Source organism: Cryptomeria japonica, unplaced genomic scaffold (assembly GCF_030272615.1).
Source record: "Cryptomeria japonica unplaced genomic scaffold, Sugi_1.0 HiC_scaffold_610, whole genome shotgun sequence".
NCBI lineage: Eukaryota > Viridiplantae > Streptophyta > Pinopsida > Cupressales > Cupressaceae > Cryptomeria > Cryptomeria japonica.
In genome coordinates, this window is record NW_026729412.1 from 55,895 (window position 1) to 77,500 (window position 21,606).

Genomic DNA, 21,606 nt, shown 5'->3' on the forward strand with positions numbered 1-21,606 from the left:
GAATCACGAACATAATTATTTATCATCTTATGGACCAAACACTCCCCAAAAAAAATGATTGCCAAAAAATGTTTAATGAAGAAACCTATACATATTTATGCCTAATGAATATTTAATAATGCATATAGATATTTTAATAATGTTTGCAATTTATAAGTTAATCAATATTAATTTAAAAATACTTGACAGAATTTCAATGACAATTTTTTTAGAGAAAAGAAGTGTTACAAAAAATTTCATTAGAAAATTATGGGAAAAATATTTCCCATATAAAAAGCATTCAAAACATGAGTCAAAAGCAATTGTTCGCTGATTCCTTTCTATTTCTTTAAAGCACTTAGCATTTTAATGCAAAACTAAAATTTATGGTATCTGATAAATAGTCGAACATAGGAAATCCAACATGCACGAAGATCTTGTGACAGTCGCAAGCATTTTTATTCATAGAACAACTGGTGAACTGAGGGAGCAGACATAATTGAGGCTGTGAGATTGTTCTAACAGCCCACGAACTTGTAGGTAGTAAGCATATGGCCGTCATGCTTTCCTTTCCCATCCTTATCAATGGCATTAAAAGCATCAGTTTCTAAAACCAGTCCTCCATTTTGGCACTGGTCCACAATTCGTACGATCACATTTTTATCCGTCGAATCATTTGTCACCTGTAACAATTGAAATGATTAGGAAATAAGCATAATATATATAACATAACAAATTCTAAATATATATGATCCATTTTACTTGGATGCATGTGCCGCAGAGGGAAAGTTCCATGGGCTGGCCGGCTTGGTCATAATACGCAGTCCAAAGGTATTCGCTGCGAAACTCTAATGTCTGATTAGAGTCAATTGTAGCGCAAAATAGGCCACCAAGGTCGTAATTACGACCAGCAGAATCATACGGAGTGGACGTGGTCAATGTCTCGCCATTAACACAGAGTATTGAAGCCACAAAGAAGCATATAGCAATCCACCTCACAAGCTTGGAAGCCATGAATAACTGCTCAATACAACCAGAATAATATGAACTGATTGTTGTGTTAAGGCAGGCGATGTTGTCTTCAGAAGAATGAATCCAATAATTTATAGCGTTATCATTAGGGTTTATTCCCAATATTTTATCATGGTGGCCGTGCAGCCCTTAGCTTATTGATTCTTCGGACGATTCCCATTAGGATTTGTTAGTTTGTTCATTGAATTCGGCAACAAGGTTTCTCGGTTTCTTCGTTGAAATCGGCAACGTACTACATTAATGTTATATTAGCTATTTCAATTAAGGGTCGATATATCATTAAATGATGTGCATTATTCATTTACATTATTAATATGTGAAATCTTATTACAATATATAATTGTTTATTGGAATGGAAAACCACTGCTTTTAAAATGGGTTGAAACTTCGAAGGAAGACCCCTCCCTACTTCTAAATTGGGTTGAAACTTTGAAGAAAGACCCTTACCCCTTTAGGTACACACACTTATGAAATCCTCCCATTCTTAATTTATAAATTTTTTTAAAAAAGGGATTAACTACAAGTGGGTACTACCTTGGCTTGAAAAAGGAAAATTTTTAAAAGTGGAAAAAAAATTCTTTTGGAAACATATTCAAGTAGAAAGATAATTAAAATAAGAAATTAGAAAAAACATATGAATAAATGAATGAACGAAACAATGATGAGCATATTCAATGAAAGGAAACTACTATAAGAGAGAAGGAGAAGGTGGTGATTATAAAAGAAATATTAAAGAAGCATATATATAGGATTATCCAGCTTACCTTAGGAGATACGAATGCATGGTTTTGTCAATAATTCACTTTCAAACACAATAAGAGGAACTCAATCACTAGTATGGTTAATGAAGATTGTGTTTTGATTGAATCTAACAAACAAATATGTAACATTCGCACATGCTTTTTCTCATCTTTTAATCTTGTTGAACATGTGGATAACAATTATATGATTACATGTGAGATGCTTGATGTTATCCCCCAAAATTTGAATGATGAAGATAACAAGTTAATGGAAAGACATATTTACTTGGAAGAATTTTAAATTTTTTCTTTCTCCTTTCAACCTTCTAAGGGCCCTATCTTTGATGGGTTCCCCCTTTCCTCTAATAATTTTGAGATATAGTTAGATAGGATATTTTTTTGGTGATCATGGATTTCATAAATTCTTGCTCAATTATAATAAAAATTAACAATGCATTCATTGTCCTAATCTCAAAAAATATCCATCTGAAAGGTATTCACTATTATAGACCAATCAACCTACATAGCACTATTTGTAGGATCTTATCTAGAATTATTGGTTAATAGACTTCAACCTTACTTGGACAAGATGATAGCTCTAAATAAAAAAGGATTTATAAAGGGGAATAAAACCATTGATTCCTTCATCAAATCTCATCAAATTATCGAATCAATGGACAAATAAAAACAATAAAGTATTCTCCTAAAAATAGATATTTATAAGACCTACAACAGGGTAAGTTAAAGCTTGTTATTTGTTAAACTCAATAAATTTGGCTTCTAAGGTAAACTATTGAAACTAATTCAAAAATATGTTATCACTCTCAAATTATCCTTACTCATTAATGGCATTCACCAAGTGTTATTTGAAATTGGAAAGGGACCCAAGGAGGGGAATGCTTTATCTTATTTATTTATCCTATTTGATGAAGTACTATAAAAAAATATCTCGAACATGTTTCAAGCAAGGTATAAGACTTTCATCAATTCTTCAATTCTCATACCATAAAAAAATCATACATGAAACAATTTTGTTTGTGTTTCCTTCTCTTCTTACATCTACAGGGTGGAAGAATATTCCCAATAATCATGTTATAGTCTTTGACTTTCATATCAATTATTAAAAAGTAGACTCTTCTTTAGCATGAGAAAAGACTTCAAAAGAAAATGACTATTATATTGGGATTTTATATTGATTACTTGGCTACTATCTATCATGCTCTTCCTCTTTTGGTCAAAATGACTGAATCCTCAACTTGGAATGAGATTATTAAAAAAAATCATTTTGAAAAAATCTTTCTTGTTGGAAAGGTAAGTTGTTAGGTCATGCTAGTAAGTTACTCCTCCTCAATTATTACCTATATAGCCTCCCTACTTATTACATCTCACATTCCAAAACACTTTCCTTTAAGGCCAAAAATGATAGAATGAGTATAGTTTAAATTCTTTTGGATTAAAAATAGAAGAATAAAGAAGGTTGGCATTAAATGACTAAGAATAAGTTTTTCAAATTAAAAGAAAAAGAGGTCTAGGATTATAATATTTAAGTCTTGTTAATAAATCTCTCTCAATAAAAATTTCATGACTAATCAATCAATTTCAAAAGGATCTACTCTATAGAATCTCCTTATAAATCTAAGAGCCTCATTATCAAAGGTATTAAATGGAAGCTTGGGAGATGAGATACCATTAACATCTAGGAAGATGTGTGGTGAAGCGATGAGAAACTTTTAGGGGTTTTTGCATTCTCCAACTACATTATTATCTTTCCAACATATGTCAATATGGTGTCAAAAACAACTCTATTAAATTTTAAAATTAGAAGGCTTGGATAGATCTCAACGCTATATTGTTATGTCAAATGGCCTCTATACTTCAATTGGAAAACTGAAAATAGAATTATAATCCATGCTTCACCTGAATGATGCAAAATAGAATGTTAGAATAAGGAATCTTCATCCTTCATAGAATTATATTTTTTTCTTTAAGATACTTCTAATGCATGATCTAGATCAATATTATTTTCAACTGGCTTAGGGCCTAGAGCCATTCACTTGCTCATGAGATCAACTTCTTTTGTTTGGCCACTTTGCACAAAAAAATATAAAATTAGGATAACATGAAGCATAGGGGTTTCTATTTCCCCAGCAAAATCTTACTTTGTAAACACAACTAAGAAATAATAACCCATATGCTCCTACATTTTTCCTTTTATGTTTTTATCTAGGTTATAATACTAAATCGTCTTAACATGGTTTATGCTACGGTTGTTGATTTAAGGGTGTACTTTTATGCTGGTATCCTCCATATAAAATTGCTTTGGTGAAGGATTGAAGGAATAACAATAATTCACTACCCCATGGGCCATGTTGAACTTATGGAATGAAAGAAATAACAATGTTTTCTAAGATATTAATTTTTCATAACAACTTCTCTTAGTAAAAATAAAATCTATCTCTAAGAATTTAATTATTGTTGGGATCACAATAAATAAATAAACTTGGAATTTAACTATGGAAGAGATCTTATGTCACTTTGGTTATCTACATGAATGCTTATCTTAGAACTAGTTGTTCCAAAGCCTAGTAAGATTGTTTGAATGGATGGAAAATGTTAGTAAAGGGTTGGATGAAGCTAAATTTCAATAATGATCCAAAAGCTAAGAGAGGGTATTTTGTGCAAGAAGAGAACTAGTAATGAATGATCACAATGAATTAGTGGAATGATTCATAAACTTTTTAGTAAATAAAAATAATAATGAAGATGAAGGGTACATGACCCAAATGCAAGGGTACATGACCCAAATGCATTCAAGTATCTAATTTAAAACAATGTCAAAAATCTCCATGTAGAGGGTTATTTTAAATTTTTCATGAACCTCATTAAAAAATATATTAGCATTCCATAGAACTCATAAATCTCATAGCAAAAAACTAGGAAAGATAAGGAAGTTTGAACAATTTAAAATAGCACACACTTGCAGTGAGGTCAAACCCATAAACAGTTCTACAAAAAGTGATATTATGGTTTCTAGAAGGATCACTTGGTCTGTCTTTGTATAGCTAGCTTCTACTATTCAAAATGAGATTCAAAATAATAAAAAATGATGAAATGTGAAAGAAAATATAGTTTGTGATTTATCATAGCCTTTGAAATGACAGATAGGCTAGATTGACATAAAAGTATAGGGAGTACTTATAAATATATAATATTCACTATATTGGATACTATCAATTCTTCATTTCACACATGATTTTGAATTGAAAGATTAAAAATTATTAATTTTTCAAGCTTGGAAACGTTCATTAGCCTCTAGGGACACCTATTCCTGTAATGATAGTTTTCCTTTGAAAGATCATAGATGCCAATATAAATTTAAAAATAATATATTCATGTTGCTCCTTTTTTTGGTAAATGCACCTATTAAAAGCTAAATGAGAAAAGAAAACAAATTGATGGTGGTGAGAATCTTACAGTTGAGTCTTCCACCTATTAAAAGCTAAATGAGAAAAGTATTTTGAGGATTTAAAAATATGATGGGGTTTACAATTACTTTATAGCCATAAAAGGTCATGATTTAATCCTATCAAAGAAGTTCATTAACTCCTTGAATTTGAGACAAGTTAAAGTTAGTGCAGTTGGCTTAACCATGACTAAGTTATTCATTATTGAGACCCTACTACTATTAGTCTTCATTGGTACAAGGTTAAAAGAAATCAAATATCCCATAAATTTTAAAAGTTCATAGAGGATTCCCTAAGAGAGGGTGATAAATTAGTTGACTTTAAAAATGATTCCAAGAGGGAAGGGCTTGCCAAGCCTTGGGAAAATATAAATTGACACATAATTAAATATTTTAGCACAAAAGGTTGTTTTGTCATAATTCATGCTTACCATTTTTATCTTCTAGAGTATTTAAGGTTAAAAATGATTTTGAATAATTTAAGTGGGGAAAGGCCCCAACCCATTACACATCACTATCAAAAATCATCTAATCACCAAAAAATTCCAGGGCTTTGAGATCAAGGCCACCAAAAAACGTAGAGTTAAACTAGAGATGCAAAGTATGATAGAAAAAATAATAGTTAAATAAAAGAAGAATAAAAGACCACTAAGAATAATGATAATAAAATAAAATAATAGAGGGTTTTAAGATAAATATCCTCAACTATCTAGCATATAATTCAACTCCTCTCAAGGCAATAAGTTGTTATTCTTCTTTTCCTTTGCAAATCTATCACATGTGTCTACTATGAGTTAAGTTATTATAGGATGCATGATGTGACCTGGTTTGGTCATGATACTTTTGAAATAAGTAATACTTGTATGAAAACTAATTTTAAATGTAATGTTCATTGTTTTCCTCCCCTGGGATATTATGTCAAATGTGCCTTTGACTCACACAAGGAAAGTGTACAAATACCACCTCCTACTAACACCCCCATACTGACAAACTGGCCATGTATAACACTCTCTCTTAAATGTGCTAGTTTATCACATTTCCCTCCATGTACATAACCGTACAATGCAAACACCTACTACCTATTACAACTAGAAAAGAGGAAAAGATCATCACACTATTCCTTCACCAAAGGGGTCCTGCCTATCAATCTAGAAAATCTTACCAAGAGCCTCCAAAATATCATGAGGACATATCATCTTAAAAATCTCCCTGGTTTCGACTCCCAAATTCACCAAAAAATCTTCCTCTTTATTGGCTTCTTTCAGGGTGTGAACTAGGCTATAATTCCCAATACTCTCCAAAGGACAATTTATTTTGGGAAGTTATCTACTTAGCTTCCAATTGAGGAACTTTTGATTAGAAAATCCATTAAAGACAATCTATGAATCTCCTTCAATGATCACTTTCGAAAAACCTTTGTCCACAAATAGTTCCAATCCAACTTCCAATGCTCTTATTTTGGTTTCTATGATGAAGTCACTATTCTTAATATGGAACTCACCATTGTGAAATAACTCATTTATGTTATGAGTTTCTCAGAGTCATCTTTGTCTCCTTTTCAATTAACCACTGTAAATTGAAAAATTTCAATCAGATATGACAAGCAATAAGAGTTTACAAATTTTGCTGACAGAGAATAAAAAGGGAATTTTGGATATTAGTGGAGAAATAAGGGTGTATATATTTAATTTTTTTAAGAACTATCTTGGATATCATGTGTATTTTTGACATTAGACATATGAGAAGATGGTTGACAGACCTGGATATAACCCCGAGTGAACAATTAAAATATATACCGCCTTCGTGTAGTTAGTGGAAGTCCTTTTGTCCTAAGGAATAAAGGACCCATCCTCATTCCTTAGGACAACCCCAAATCCTACCTTACCCGGATTACCTTTACTAGCACCATCAAATTTGAGTTTGGTCCATCCCTTTTCGGGAACCTTCCATTTGACCTTCTGCCTATCCAACATCTTGACATTAAGCTGAAATTGACCTGTCTCTTTGAATGACCATTTAGACTTCATCACCTTGTCCCAAGTCATGAGTCTTCTCACATGTTTTTCCTTGAAATTGCGACTTACTACTTCCTGTATGGCTCCTTTAATCTTGAGGATTAATTTGTCATTGGATAGGTTGATCTCCTTAAAGATTCTTTTGTTCCTTTGTTTCCACACGTGCCAAACTAACAAAGTTGGTCCTACTGGCCAAATATCCCTCCACTTGGAGTCAAAGGAATTAGGCCATGAAGAGAGAAATTCCTTCATCTCTGCATTCCTGACAATTTTCAACTCCACCATATCAAACAACCATTCCCAACAATAACTCACCACTGGACAAGTGCACAAAAGATGGTTAGTAGATTCCTCATCTCGCATACACATGACACACCAACTCGGTCTTGCTATACCAATTATTTTTAGCCTATTTCCCATGAACACTCTGTCGTGTAAAGAAATCCACAAATATGCACCTGCTTTAGGTAAAATTCTCTTGTGCCAACATAATTTATATGGCCAACCTAGACTTCTTGACCTGCTCCTTTGCCCTTCATATCCCCATTTAACCTTATATTCTCTTGATTTAGAGGCACACCATGAAAGTCTATCGTTTGCCAATGTGATGAACATCAGTCTTTGCTTCAATAAGGATTACAATTTGGAACAAAGCTCCTTCTTACCTATATCTATTCTCATTCATACTATAATGTCTCCCTCCTAACCAGGACCATCGATGTACTTGAGTACTTTCTCCCCACAACTCTCCTGAACTTGTGTTACCCAACCATGATCTTCAAAATCATCTATTAAGGGTCGCTCTCCTTCCCATGAATCATACCCAAAATTGGCTTTCTGTGCATTCCCAATTTGCTAAGATAAATGATTAGTAATGAGGTTCCTACATTCCCATAGGAAATTCTAGATAGTTGAACATCTCTCTACATTGGCCATAGTAAAAATTATGTTTGTCTCCTCTGAGTCCAAGTATTTGCATTTCATAATTATGTACCAAAGCTTCTTTGGGTTTTTGTATATTTTCCAAGACAATTTTGCACCCAGGGCCACATTTTGGAGACCCATCTTCCTAAGCCCAACTCCACCTTCTTCCTTTAAAAGACATGATGTGTCCCAATTAATTATAGGGATTTTCCTATCCTCCTTCACTCCTTCCCACAAAAATCTCTTTAATAGACTGCCTAGCTTGTTGTTGGCACTACTCGACATCCTAAAGCAAGCCATACTGTATATTGGCATGGCCGATAGAATGGACCTAATCATCTAAATCCTACCCACTTGGGATCGCCATCGATTCTTCCACAAGACTTTTATAGCTTTGCACTTGTTAATCACTTCTTCCCAGATCTAAGTTTGCCTCGCTCCCACATTGATGGGAATTTTCAGATATTTAAGAGGAAAAGAACCAATCTGATATTTCAACTTATCTTCGATTTCTCTTTATTCATAAATTGACCAGAGGCACTCGAAAATTCATCTAACATGGCTTTAATGACCTCTACCACTTCCATAGAAGAAACCTCGAAAAGGAGTGCACCATCTGCAAATTGGGAGTGAGTGATAGGATCAATTTGACGATGAACTCTAATGCCCCTTCAGAACCCCATCCTACTGCATTTTTTGATGTTTTTACTTAGAACCTAAACCATCAACACAAAAATAAAAGGACACAGTGGATCTCCTTGTCTCAAACCATTAGTAGCCTCGAAAAATCCACAAACCGAACTATTCACCAAAAGAGAAAAACTTACCATGGAGATGCAAAACTTTACACAATCGGACCACTTATTGGCAAATCCAAATTTACTAAGAACATGGATCAGGAAATTCCAAATTACCCTATCATAATCTTTTGAAACATCTAACTTAATGGCCACGCCTTTCACTTTATCCTTGAACATAGAATGAAGGACTTCTGACACCAGAACTATGCTATCCATAATATCTTTACCTGGCGTGAAGCCATTTTGATTTTCTGATATCAGCTTCGGAAGAATCTTCTTCAATCTGCTAGACATAGCCTTAGCAATAATGTTGTATAAGGAATTGCAGAGAGATATAGGCAGAAAGTCCAACATAGATTCATAGCACTATTTCTTGGGGATAAGAGCTATCATCATATGATTGATGGCCTTAATAAACTTCCTTCTCTTCTTGAACTCCAACACCATCCAGATGTCAGATCGCATGAAATCCCAACAAGCCTGAAACACTTCTGTCATTATACCATCTGGGTCAGGAGATTTATGAGGATGGACAGAAAAGGTGGCCTCTTTCACCTCTTCAATGGAAAATGGGGTCAACAACATATTGTTGTCTTCCCCCGACACTAAATTTGTAATGGAATCCTCCACCAAAGGGAAGTTGATAGAATCTAGAGAAGCATCTTTTCCCAGAACATCTACAAAATGCTCAATTGTCGCTTGTTCAATATCCTCTGAGGACACACACCATGTATCACCATCATTCTTAATAATGGAGATCTTATTAAACAATCTCTTCACCTTGACTGAGGCATGAAAAAAAATTGCATTTGCATCACCTTCAGCAATCCACAACTCCCTGGATTTGTCCTTCCAGTATAGATCCTCCCTCTTTAAACCTTCTAGGTATTTCTCTTTCAAACTCTTTTCCAATTCGTATTTGTGATTGGTCATACCAACTACCATCACTCTGGAGTTAAGCACCTCCAATTCCTCCTCTAATCTCAATTTTTCAGAGAAGATGTTTTTGAAGGATTCTTTGTTCCAAATTTTGATCTTGTGTTTCAAAAATTGCATTCTCATGACAAAGCAATAACTTGGGGAGCCTGAAAATATATATGCTTCTGATCACCACTCTCTCATCTTATCTAAGAAACTAAGGTCCCTCCACCACATACTAAGAAACTTGAAGTATCTTCTCTGCTTAATCTTTTCTTGATCTATTTTCAATAACAATGGAAAATGATTGTGAAAAGATCAAACTGGCCCAAAATCCAAAAGTCACCAGCAAAAAATCTATCCAATCTTTCTAAGATGTTTGAGAAATTAAGCCTTCTATTTGTCCAAGTAAACCTGTCATTCTTAAGAATAATGTCCACCACCTTAATGGTCTCAATAAAGTCCCTGAAGTCGTCCATAACTTTAGAATATTTCTTCAGCCCTCCAACTTTATCTTCCATCTCCAACAATGCATTAAAGTCTTCAGCTAAAATAAAATTATTATTTCAAAAAGTTCCTACCAGAGAAAAAACCTCTCTCTAAATCTAAAGCTTCTCTTCCATTTTAGTAGGACCGTAAACATTAATAAGAAGAAATTCCAATTGGTCTTTGATTCTTTTGACACTACAAGCCATCTAGTGAAAATTGGAGGTGACAGGTTGGACATCGACAAAGACTGGATTCCACAATACACCTAGACCCCCAGCAAATCCTCTAGAGGTCTGAAACATCCCATCCCATTTATTGATGGATTTCAAAAACCCCTTAGCTTTCTCTTCATTTAGCTTGGTCTCTTGAAACAGGGCCACATCGATGTCTAATTTACTAATAGACCTATTGACCAAGCGTTTTTTGTCAAGGGTCATTAAACCCCTGATGTTCCATGTAAGAATCTTCATTGAATCCCAAGGGAGGGGCGTCCTCCCTTGGATCTTTTGATGAAGTCCAGTACACTAACTATGCCTTTTTTCAGAGGCTCTATCTTCTCTAACTTGTTTGAGGCTTCTTCTACCCCTACTTCCTTTGGCTCTGCCCAAAAGGACATTAGCAGATTGGTTGATACATCTAAGATCAAGGTTGTCCAAACCATCACTCTGTTCTCCACCATCCTCTCAACCCATATCATACTCTTTCTTCGAACTTAAGGAAGAACTAGCTTCTGCAATCTCCACTTTTGTCTTCACCTCTCTTGTAAGTTGCTCAACAAAATTTGGTACCGTCAGGACCTCCTTTCTAGAATCTGTGCAATTACCTGAAATCGTCCCAATGACTTCCTTCCCTGAACCCAAAATAGAAGGAAGACAAAGAAAATTCTGAAGAGGTTTGTTCTTCTCCACCCAAAACTGTTTAGACTTTACCTTCTGAGAAAATCTTCTCCGGGCTCTCCTCACAAAAAGCCTGCATTCCCTTTCAAAATGAAATTTACTACCACATCGATTACAAACCGATATTTCTTTTACTAGCTCAACCTATTGTATCCACTTTCCCTCGAAGTGATTAATGTGATATAAGATGGAAGTTCCTTAACCGCGGCGATCTTTAACCAAGCATATATGTACAAATCCTTTTCCACAATACCTTCATCGTCCTCGAGCAAAGTCCCCAAAGAACGGCCTATTTTCTCCTTGCTAATGTCTCCCCAATATTCGATGGGGAGATTGTACAATCTAATCCAAACATGTTTATCATACACCGCAAGCGGTAATGGATCGAAATTTGGAGACCACGGTTGAGTATGATCTCCTAAAAACCAGTTTTCTTGACACAAGATTCTATTCCTCTCTGAATTCTCAGCAAACACCACCACAAAGAAGCCTCTGGGTATGAATTTGACCACCAGATTCGTTCCCCAACGCTTGGCAATCCATTCTTTGATTGCATTGTTTGTCAACTTAGGACCCACAACTCTTCCAGTCACTACAAGGTCTGCCCACAATGATCTGTCTTCCTCAGTGTCGCTAGTCAGATCAATCTCACAAACTGCTTTCTTACATTCTCCATTAAAGGGTAACCGTTTTTGCAGAGAGATACCTTCCGCAATCTTTTTCTTGATATTGTAGATCTTAGATCTGTACCTATTATTAAAAAATATCCATAATTTTCATTGAATAATTGATGGCATTAAAAGCATCAGTTTCTAAAACCAGTCCTCCATTTTGGCACTGGTCCACAATTCGTACAATCACATTTGATCCGTCGAATCATTTGTCACCTGTAACAATTCAAATGATTAGGCAATAAGCATAATATATATAAGCTAACAAATTGTTAATATATATGATCCATTTTACTTAGATGCAGGTGCCGGAGAGGGAAGGTTCCATGGGCTGGCCTGCTTTGTCACTATACGCAGTCCAAAGGTATTCGCTGCGAAACTCTAATGTCTGATTAGAGTCAATTGTAGCGCAAAATAGCCCATCAAGGTCGTAATTACAACCAGCAGAATCATACGGAGAGGACGTGGTAAACGTCTCACCATTAACAAAAAGAATGGAAGCCAGGAAGAAGCATAGAGCAATCCACCTCACAACCTTAAAAGCCATGACTATATACTCAACACAACTACTATAATATGAGCTGATTTTGTTAAGGCAGGCGATATTGTTCTAACAATGACTCTAGCATTTATTGTTCCAATAATAATATGAACTGATTGTTGTGTTTAGGAAGGCGATATTGTTCTAAGAATGACTCCTAGGTTTATTTACAATATTTTATCATGGTGGCCGTGCAGCCCTTGGTTTATTTCTTCAATGGAGCCGGCTGCGAGTCAGCTAGGACCAAGGATTAATTTAAAGTTTGATATATCCCACTACGAGCGACGGTGAAGTTTAAAACGAATCCTTGTTTTACATCAGTGACTTCTCGTATTCTTCATGGAGACCGGCAATGAACTTATGATTAGAGTATTCTCTCTAAACAAATGATTGTTCGGTAATATCTATTTCAACTTTGTTTTAGTCTGGGAAACAATTTATGTTATTGTAATCAACCATTATTTGTGTAAGACATGCAACGGAAGCAAGTTTACAATTGGTAATCTTTAATAAAAATTTGTAAAGCTTTTTTACATTATTAGTTAATTAAAAATTATTAAAAAACTTTTATTTAATCAAAATATTTATGATTAAAATTGTATACAATTAGTCAACATGGATAAAATGCACTCTCTTAGGCATGTATGTTGGGATATGATAAGCTATTTTTTGAATACCCAACATTCAAAGGTTAAAGGTTATATGTTGGATGATTCAAAGAGTATTTAGGGGTTTCAAGGCATCCTGGAAGATAAATATTTAAGTGGCTATGGGTTAGGCACCATGTTGGCTGCATTCAAACAAAATAAATATTATATTATGTCTCATGGTTGTCCAGTTTCCTAGGAATTCGTTTTTGTAAGCGTTTTTTGGGCTCTTGTTCTAGGTTGACATTATGGCTTTCCCTCCACTAGTTTTCTATAAATTTTAATCATTGCATAGTATTTTTGTATGAGTTATATGCAGGTATCCAAGTGCTATAGGTTTGGTTGGAGAAGTGAAGTGAAGTGTATTATTGTTGTCATCTCTCTTTTGAAGAATAATAATATACTTGTTCTCTTTCTCTAGTGGAGTTTTTTATCGAAATGCTTTCACCACATCAATCTGGAGTCTCTTTTGGTTGCTGATTTTTTTATTGTTGTGGAATGTTGTTATTAATTTATAATCCTCATTATTTTGCAATAAACAAATAATAAGAGTAGTGATCAAATAACTAGATGGTCATTGATGCATCTAAAGTATATAGATGATCGTATCACTCGTAATAGAATCCCACTGAATCCTGTATAGTAGTTTGAATTTTATTTTTTTTTAAACTTCTTATAATGTAACATTGGAGGTAATTACCACCAAGAAATATGAGGTTCCTATGGCGTAGGTTGTGGATGAAATAGACGAAGTGGTTGAAGAACAAATATTATAAAGAAAATCAAGGACTAGAGCATCAACAACACAATAATCATCTAGTGAGGAAACTCAAGTATTGCCTACTCTCTTAGTCCAATTTGCTTTTCTTTCACTTTCTCCTTCGACTCCTAAAAAAGGTACCTATTCATCATCATAAACAAGCCAACAACATCAATTAATAGTCTAATGAGGAGAAAGCAAGCATCAATAAAATATAAGAAGAAAAGCAAGTTATTTTATTGTCTTTTGATAAAGATACCCACACTTTTTAACTCAGTTTCTAACTCCTTCACCTCGTACTTCTCCTAGATCCAACTCAAGTATTTATTTCCCACCCCACCTTTAGTTCCCCCTTACAAGACTCCCCTAAGATAAATAATTCCATATAGAGACAAATTAATAGGAACATTAGATTGATATTTAAAAATTCTAATCTGGCTAATCTCCACAATAACATACAAAGTACATGGAAGTTTTTAAAGAATTATTTGAGGCTATTAGGAATGTTCAAGTGTCAAAACAATTATAACAACATTAACATATAGTCCACCATAAGTATGGGTGCTTAGGGAGATAGGGTTGCATAAGTTGTGATTCATATTATTCATAAGAATAAAGCTAATGTGTATCCTACAAATAATTAGGTAAAAATAATTATTTTGGGTTATCAAACATAATAGGGAGAGAAATAATGACTTTAAGAATTAGCATCTATTGTCTTAGGCTACATGAATAAGGATACAAGTCATAGGTTGAAAATATAGTAAAAGCTTTAATTTCCTCTAAGGCATTACAAACTCAAATTCACCTACTCCAATCACCCTAAAAGTACTACATAAGGAAAATAAAAATAAGTAATTAAAATGTGTGATAGGAGCTACCATTTCTTGTAGGGATTCTTTGGAAAGGCAAGGCAATAGGTTTATCTGTGAGGTCATCCAATCCTACCATGAGGTGAGTGAGGAAGCTAGTAAATTGGATGAACTTTAAAAATCACACGATGAACATATTTTAGTAGCAGACAACTTTTCCTGACTTTAGAAAACAACTAGGGTTCCATTTTATGAGCTACAAAATACGGATATACTATCTAGTGGCAACCTAGTTTATTTTTAAGGGATGGCTATACACCACAAAATATAGATTAAAAGTGCCAAATGCTTCAAAATTCAATTTTATTATAAGTAGGTTAGTTTCTAATTTAGTCATGGAAGAGATTGAAAATTTTATTGAGATCATTTGTTAAACTCTTTTGAGACAATATTTCCGGGTTCTTTTAACTTTGATATAAATCAAGAATTTACAAACAATGTGATGGAAACATCTTATAATAGAACTCATTGATGACTTGATGACAATAAGATGATACTTTAGTGACTTATAAGATATGATTCTAATAATAAATAAGATTTCCAAGTAGATCAAGAGGACTTTTATTAACAAGAGAGTGAAGATGACTAGTGTATAAGTGCACATAATCTCAATATTGTTCTTAAGGTAATAGATGATTAATAAGCCCATTTTCTAGAGAAATAATGACTAGATTTTTATTTGTATTATTTATTTTTATTTCATGATAGACCATTCTTATTGGTGTGCATCACATTACTTTTGGCTAAGGAAAATAAATATAATTTTGGAGCCAAAATTTAAAATTGGCTTGTAAATTTTGGGCCTAAGGATAAATTTAATATCTAGGTTTACCTTTCTCTTTTAAATGTAGACTTAGATTCCAAAAATTGGGTATTTATAGGTGTTGGCAATACATGTTGTCATTGATGTCAACCTAATGTCTTTAACAATAAGTGTTGTTTTTTATGATATGTTGATATGGTCATTGATGTTGTTGAGATTGTGTTGGTACGGTTTGTCTATGCTGGTGTAATGGTGTGAAAAGGGTGATTGAGAAATTGAGAGGAGATATTTTCTCTCCTCAAGAAAAGGAGAGAAATTTTCACAAAAGATTCCCTTCAACCTTTCGCACACATTACATTTAGAAGAGGGGGTAGAATTCACTAGATCCAATCTCAATAGAGAGAGAGAGAGAGAGAGAGAGAGAGAGAGAGAGAGAGAGAGAGAGAAAGATTGGATGCTAATTGAATTGATAATGAATTTGGAAAGTGAAAGTAACCCCTCTTTTAGAATGCAATAGGTTGAACTATGCGATTTCAGACTAAGTGTAAAAGAGATAAAGAAATGACTATAACTTGAGATAGGAATGCAGGATGAAGTTGCGCACTTAGAATTAGCAGTGGAAGGCCGAGATGAAGCTCCTCTCCAAATTTGGGCAAAATTTATTGGGACCGTGTTGAAAGTGTACACAGTCCTCCAAAAAATCTGCGTGCCGAAAAGGGTTTTCTGACTCTGAAAATGAAGTCCAAATCTGTAAATATAGTTGCGCACCTGCAACCTACACACAGAAAAGAGAGAAAATGTTATTGGGATTGGGGGTTTTCCTTCAGGTCACACCTCGGTTTTGGAGTTAACCAAATGATGAAAGTACTTGGAAGTAATGAAAGTAAATAGCTAAAATCGAATTCACCTCAAGAGAGGATGCAATTAAAATGTTGATAGAGTTGTTTGAAAGGATATGTAGAATTGAATGTCAAGATAGATCTAGTTTTCAATGGTTGAATCCTTGACATGAATGCAACACCTAGCTTTGAAAGGAGACTTGAGAATGCTCAATGCTTGAAAGGAATGCTTGAATGCTTGATTTTGCTGAGGATCGCAATTTCCACTTAGTGAACTCATATGAACATCTTGACTTATTGTTATTATTATTCAAATGGGAGAGAGAGAATGCATCTTATATACTCGTCAATCAGGGTTAATTGATTGATTTTTTGTCATAGGCTGACACAGGGAAGCGTTTCCCACTTTCCAAATGTAAATCCCAATGAAGGATAAATATGGAGGGGGTGCCACACTCCTATGTGCCCCTTTCCTAGGGGTGATAGGGGTGCCATGCCCCTGTCTTGCCCTAATTCAGGATAGGAAGCGGCAGAGGGGAGTATGGGGTGTGAGGAAATGCAGGCTTCAGGAAGTGTGAGCATGTCTTAGGTCACGAGTTAGACCTAGGGATTCATTTTGCCAATGTGAAGACCAAAATGTGGTTGAAAATTGCAAGGGTCACAATTTTATATTGCTATATTTAGCCCCCACTTTAGCAGGAGTAGAAGCGTACACCAATAGTACTGATAAAGTACAAGGAAACAAGATTGCAAGACTTTCACCAGGTCAAGGAGGCAAGATACACCAAGCCCCTAGTGGACTAAGGATCTTATGACATCGATTGACAAAGTAAAACGGAAGGCCAAGAGAGAGAACCATGACTTAAAGTAGCAAGGTTTCCCTCATTATGAGTAATGAAAAGAGAGGATACTAAAAGTTACAAAGCAAAGCCAAGCTCACTAAGTAACTTAAAGTAAAAAGAAGGAAATATGAGTGGAGTGTATGCCCCCATGTTAAAGTAATCGTGCATGGCTTATCGGGGGTGATTTCTTTAAGGTAGGATACACCCAAGAGAGAGAGAGAGAGAGAGAGAGAGAGAGAGAGAGAGAGAGAGAGAGAGAGAGAGAGAGAGAGAGAGAGAGAGAGAGAGAGAGAGAGCATGTTGTATACACCTAAAAATGGTCTGAAGATAATTAATTAAATAAGCAATTATTTAATTAATCCCTCCTCTCCAATTTAATTGAATTCACTAAGCAATTTGATTAAATCTTCCTGTCATCTACTTATTAATAAATCTAAGATTTATTTAATAGATTCATTTCATTTCACCCCCTTTAATTAATTAATTCTCTCCACCAAAATCATTTCTTCTAAATCTCCTAATTAATTAAAACAATTCAAATTCATGAGTTGTTGAAACTAATTAGCCATTTTCTTAATGCTGAAAACCATTTACTGGCAACACTAGATCAAGAAAAAGTAAAAATAAAGGATGCATCTAATGGTTAAAACCTCCTCGGGTGCCGGAAGATGGGAGATTTGACACCTTACCTGAATGTTGTCAAGAGAAGTTATCTATCATAATAGCACCAGCAAAGGCAACTATCATTGGCACAACTAATCTACATCTAGCAACAACTTCTCTATCAGAACTAGCAAGACAAAAATACTTGAAACTATTCAAAAGATGGCAAGTCAACTTTATCTGGTCATATACAGATGATCCAGGGTTCGATCCATATCCTACAATACATCACCCGAATATCAGTCTAGGAGTAAGCATCAATAATGGAACACATCAGGGATCAAGAGCAAGCATCAATAAAGGAACACAACATAAATCAGAAGCAGGCATTCTATTCATCAAAATGTTTGTAGAATGGAATATTAAACAACTTCAAGTCTTTGGAGACTCCCAGCTTGTCATTAATCAAATCAATGATGACTATCAAACAAAAGATGACAAACTCATGCCTTACAAAAAGATGGTGGATGATATCAAGAAATACTTTATAGAAATAAATTTTGAAAAGATCCCCAGAAATGACAACAAAGCAGCAGACACCATGGCTACACTTGCTTCTCTATTACAGACACAGGAAAATCAAGAGCGTTATGAATTCCTGGTTGAAGAGTTGTTTCATCTCGCCTATAATTGTCTTGATTCCCAAACCATCTATCAACTCATTGGAATTGATTCCTCCTGCTATGGACAAACTTGCACATACTTGAAAGATAACACCCTACCTCCTGACTTATCAAAAAACCAAAAGAGAAATTTTATTCATCAATCCTCCCATTTTACTCTCATCATGGATACCCTGTATAAACAAGGTCTAGATGGTACTCTCTTAAGATGTCTTGAACAAGAAGAATTTGAGAAGGCCTTACATGAAGTCCATAATGGCATTTGTGGCACTCATTCAAGTGGCCTTACCCTTTCAAAAAAACTCATACGCTTGGGCTATTATTGGCCGACTATGGAACGAGATTCTTTCAAGATATCAAGAACATGCAAACAATATCAGATCCATGGGAATTTGATTCATGCACCAGCATAAGAACTTCAAGCTTTAGCAACATCATGGCCTTTCTATCAATGGGGTCTAGATCTGGTAGGAAAGATCAATCCACGCAATCAGGCAGATCGAGAAAAGAAAGACAAATTTGAACCAAACTGGTTAGGTCCATTTGTGGTCACAGTAGTATTTGAGTCAGGAGCATATCAGCTATCAACACAGGATGAGGATTAGCTCGAGGAACCCATCAATATCAGACATCTGCAAAAATTCTATGCCTGGAAAACCAGAAAGAAAAAATCAAAAACAATGAAAAATAAAAAAAAATCAAAAAACAGTGAAAAATCAGAAAAATCCTAAAAAGTGAAAAAGAAGAAAAACATAAAAAAAAACAAATATCAGAAAAAGTGCAATAAAAACAGATGGTGAAAATCTGGCAAATAGGCGTTATCTGTCGATTGGCTCTTCCATTTATTAGTTCATGCATTTTTTCGCTTTCATTCATTTTCCATTAGTGTTGATCATCATGAAGCCTTTATACATATGCAGACATCATAGGTGGCTTCTTACCATGGTTTGGATCATTGGATATATCATAACCACTTTGTTTCTAGGCTTGGGGCAAAATCCTACACCTAGCTGGGGGAAAAAATTTTGATCAATTTTGAGCTTAATCAAACAAGTAGAACAAACAGTTAGACAAATCTTATAAAGCGAAAACTGAGACACATCCAACATTGAACACAAGATCAAACTATCAACTATCAAGCTATCACGAAATCAATCTAAGCACATCACACACTTTTCAGTGGATAATAAGTTTTTGGCTAATGATTGTAACATGATTGTTCAAATTTTCTATATTGCTTTTCGCTATCATGATTTCTGAGTGACTCCAGGATGTCATTGACTAGAGGAAAAAGGAAGAAACATGATATTTTTCTTGTCTGCTGTCTGAAAAATAATCATTAATATGTACAAATTTGTTTGGGACATGATCATCAGAATATCATTGAAGACATTTCTGATTTGCGTATTGAAATGATTAATACTGCCTGTTTTATGCAAACAACACTCAGATCATCTCAGTTCAATTATACCTCAATGCTTGTGTTAACTTGCTATATCAAAATCTAGGAAAGAAGTGCTCAGGTCATCATGGTTTAATTATACCATCGATGTTTGCACTCACTTCCCACATTTCAAAAGCTCAATGATGACAAAAATGCAAAATAATCTAGTGATTGGTCTGGTCGTAGCTTTGCATTTCATTTGCATTCTAGCTTGCATTTCATTCTTGCATGGATCCCAAAAGCTCCTTTTATCCAAGGTTAAATCTATCGCAGGAATCATCAAACTACCATCAAAAGTGTATACGGAATCAAAATAACTCATCTCTTTCATGATATTGTCAACTCAGCAAAAATCTTATGCTATCTCCCTCAAATGCATCAACATCAGCATATCCAAAAATTTCTACAACTGATATCAACAAAATGATAGTTCTTTATCTAATCAATCTTATCAAATCAAATCAATCAATCAAACCTAATCAATTCTATCACGTCTTATACAGAATGAATCCTTCCTGAAACCAGACGATCTGATTCTGATTCATGTCTTATACAGGATGTATCCTTCCTGAAACCAGACGTGATCATCAATGTCTTATACAGGATGAATCCTTCCTGAAACCAAATGTTATGATCATCCATGTCTTATATAGGATGAATCCTTCCTGAAACTAGACTTTATGATCATCCATGTCTTATACAAGATGAATCCTTCCTGACACCAGACAAATTGATTCTGACTCATGTCTTATACAGGATGTATCCTTCCTAAAACCAAACGTGATCATCAATGTCTTATACAGGATGAATCCTTCCTAGAACCAGACGTTATGATCATCCATGTCTTATACACTTTGAATCCTTCCTAAAACCAGACTAAATCTAATCAATCAAGATTTTTCAATCTTACCAATCTAAGCAATCAAGCTAATCAAAGAACTCGCACTTTCATCAAACAATAATTGCAGAAATCAAATCAAATCTATCAGGATATCAATCTCGTAAAAACTCCAAAGATCAATTATCTCAATTGATCTCCCGAGGGGGCATCATTATATCAGAATTTAGCAATCAAGAGCTAGGGCATCCTATCAAATCAATACCATCATCAAAATGAGATTATTCTTTGAATCAGCACGGCATCACACCTCGCTTCAAAGAGGGGCAAAATGTATACACCTAAAAATGGTCTGAAGATAATTAATTAAATAAGCAATTATTTAATTAATCCCTCCTCTCCAATTTAATTGAATTCACTAAGCAATTTGATTAAATCTTCTTGTCATCTACTTATTAATAAATCTAAGGATTTATTTAATAGGTTCATTTCATTTGACCCCCTTTAATTAATTAATTCAAATTAATTAATTCCCTCCACCAAAATCATTTCTTCTAAATCTCCTAATTAATTATAACAATTCAAATTCATGGGTTGTTGAAACTAATTAGCCATTTTCCTAATATTTTAATTTCTAAATTCAAATTCTCCTAACTTCTACCACTCCTAAACCTAACCCATTCTACCTACCACCTTGTCCCCTTTCATCCAACATCTTCTAAAACCTTTGTGACACTTGTCACTAAGTGTTCCCTTTAATCCAACTCCCTTTGCCATCTTCCTCCAATTTAACCATTGATATCTTCAGATCAATCTCAACTGTTGATTCATGCCAACTCACCCCTAG

General features: G+C 34.4%; 2 protein-coding genes across 2 annotated transcripts; both read right to left on the reverse strand.

Moving 5' to 3' along the window:
- Nucleotides 1-497: 497 nt before the first annotated feature.
- Nucleotides 498-9,247, reverse strand: LOC131030278 (pathogenesis-related protein PR-4-like). The gene is made up of 3 exons (XM_057961008.2): nt 9,068-9,247; nt 742-999; nt 498-662 (listed from the first exon to the last, which is right to left on the reverse strand). Exons 1-3 carry the CDS (start codon nt 9,245-9,247, stop codon nt 498-500), a joined length of 603 nt encoding a protein of 200 aa, XP_057816991.2.
- A 72-nt stretch (nt 9,248-9,319) lies between these two features.
- Nucleotides 9,320-9,898, reverse strand: LOC131048744 (uncharacterized). The gene has a single exon (XM_057982806.2). The coding sequence runs from the start codon at nt 9,896-9,898 to the stop codon at nt 9,320-9,322; it is 579 nt and encodes a 192-aa protein (XP_057838789.2).
- Between the last annotated feature and the right edge of the window lie 11,708 nt (nt 9,899-21,606).

What these genes read in the sequence shown, in the direction of transcription:
- LOC131030278 (XM_057961008.2), bottom strand. Translation starts at nt 9,247, where the DNA reads ATGTCTAGCAGATTGAAGAAGATTCTTCCGAAGCTGATATCAGAAAAT. An exon ending in TTTCAAAAGATTATGATAGG is followed by an intron (nt 1,000 to 9,067) that starts GTAATTTGGAAT and finishes TGTATTGAGCAG; the next exon opens with TTATTCATGGCTTCCAAGCT. An exon ending in TCTGCGGCACATGCATCCAA is followed by an intron (nt 663 to 741) that starts GTAAAATGGATC and finishes CAATTGTTACAG; the next exon opens with GTGACAAATGATTCGACGGA.
- LOC131048744 (XM_057982806.2), bottom strand. Translation starts at nt 9,898, where the DNA reads ATGGTAGTTGGTATGACCAATCACAAATACGAATTGGAAAAGAGTTTG.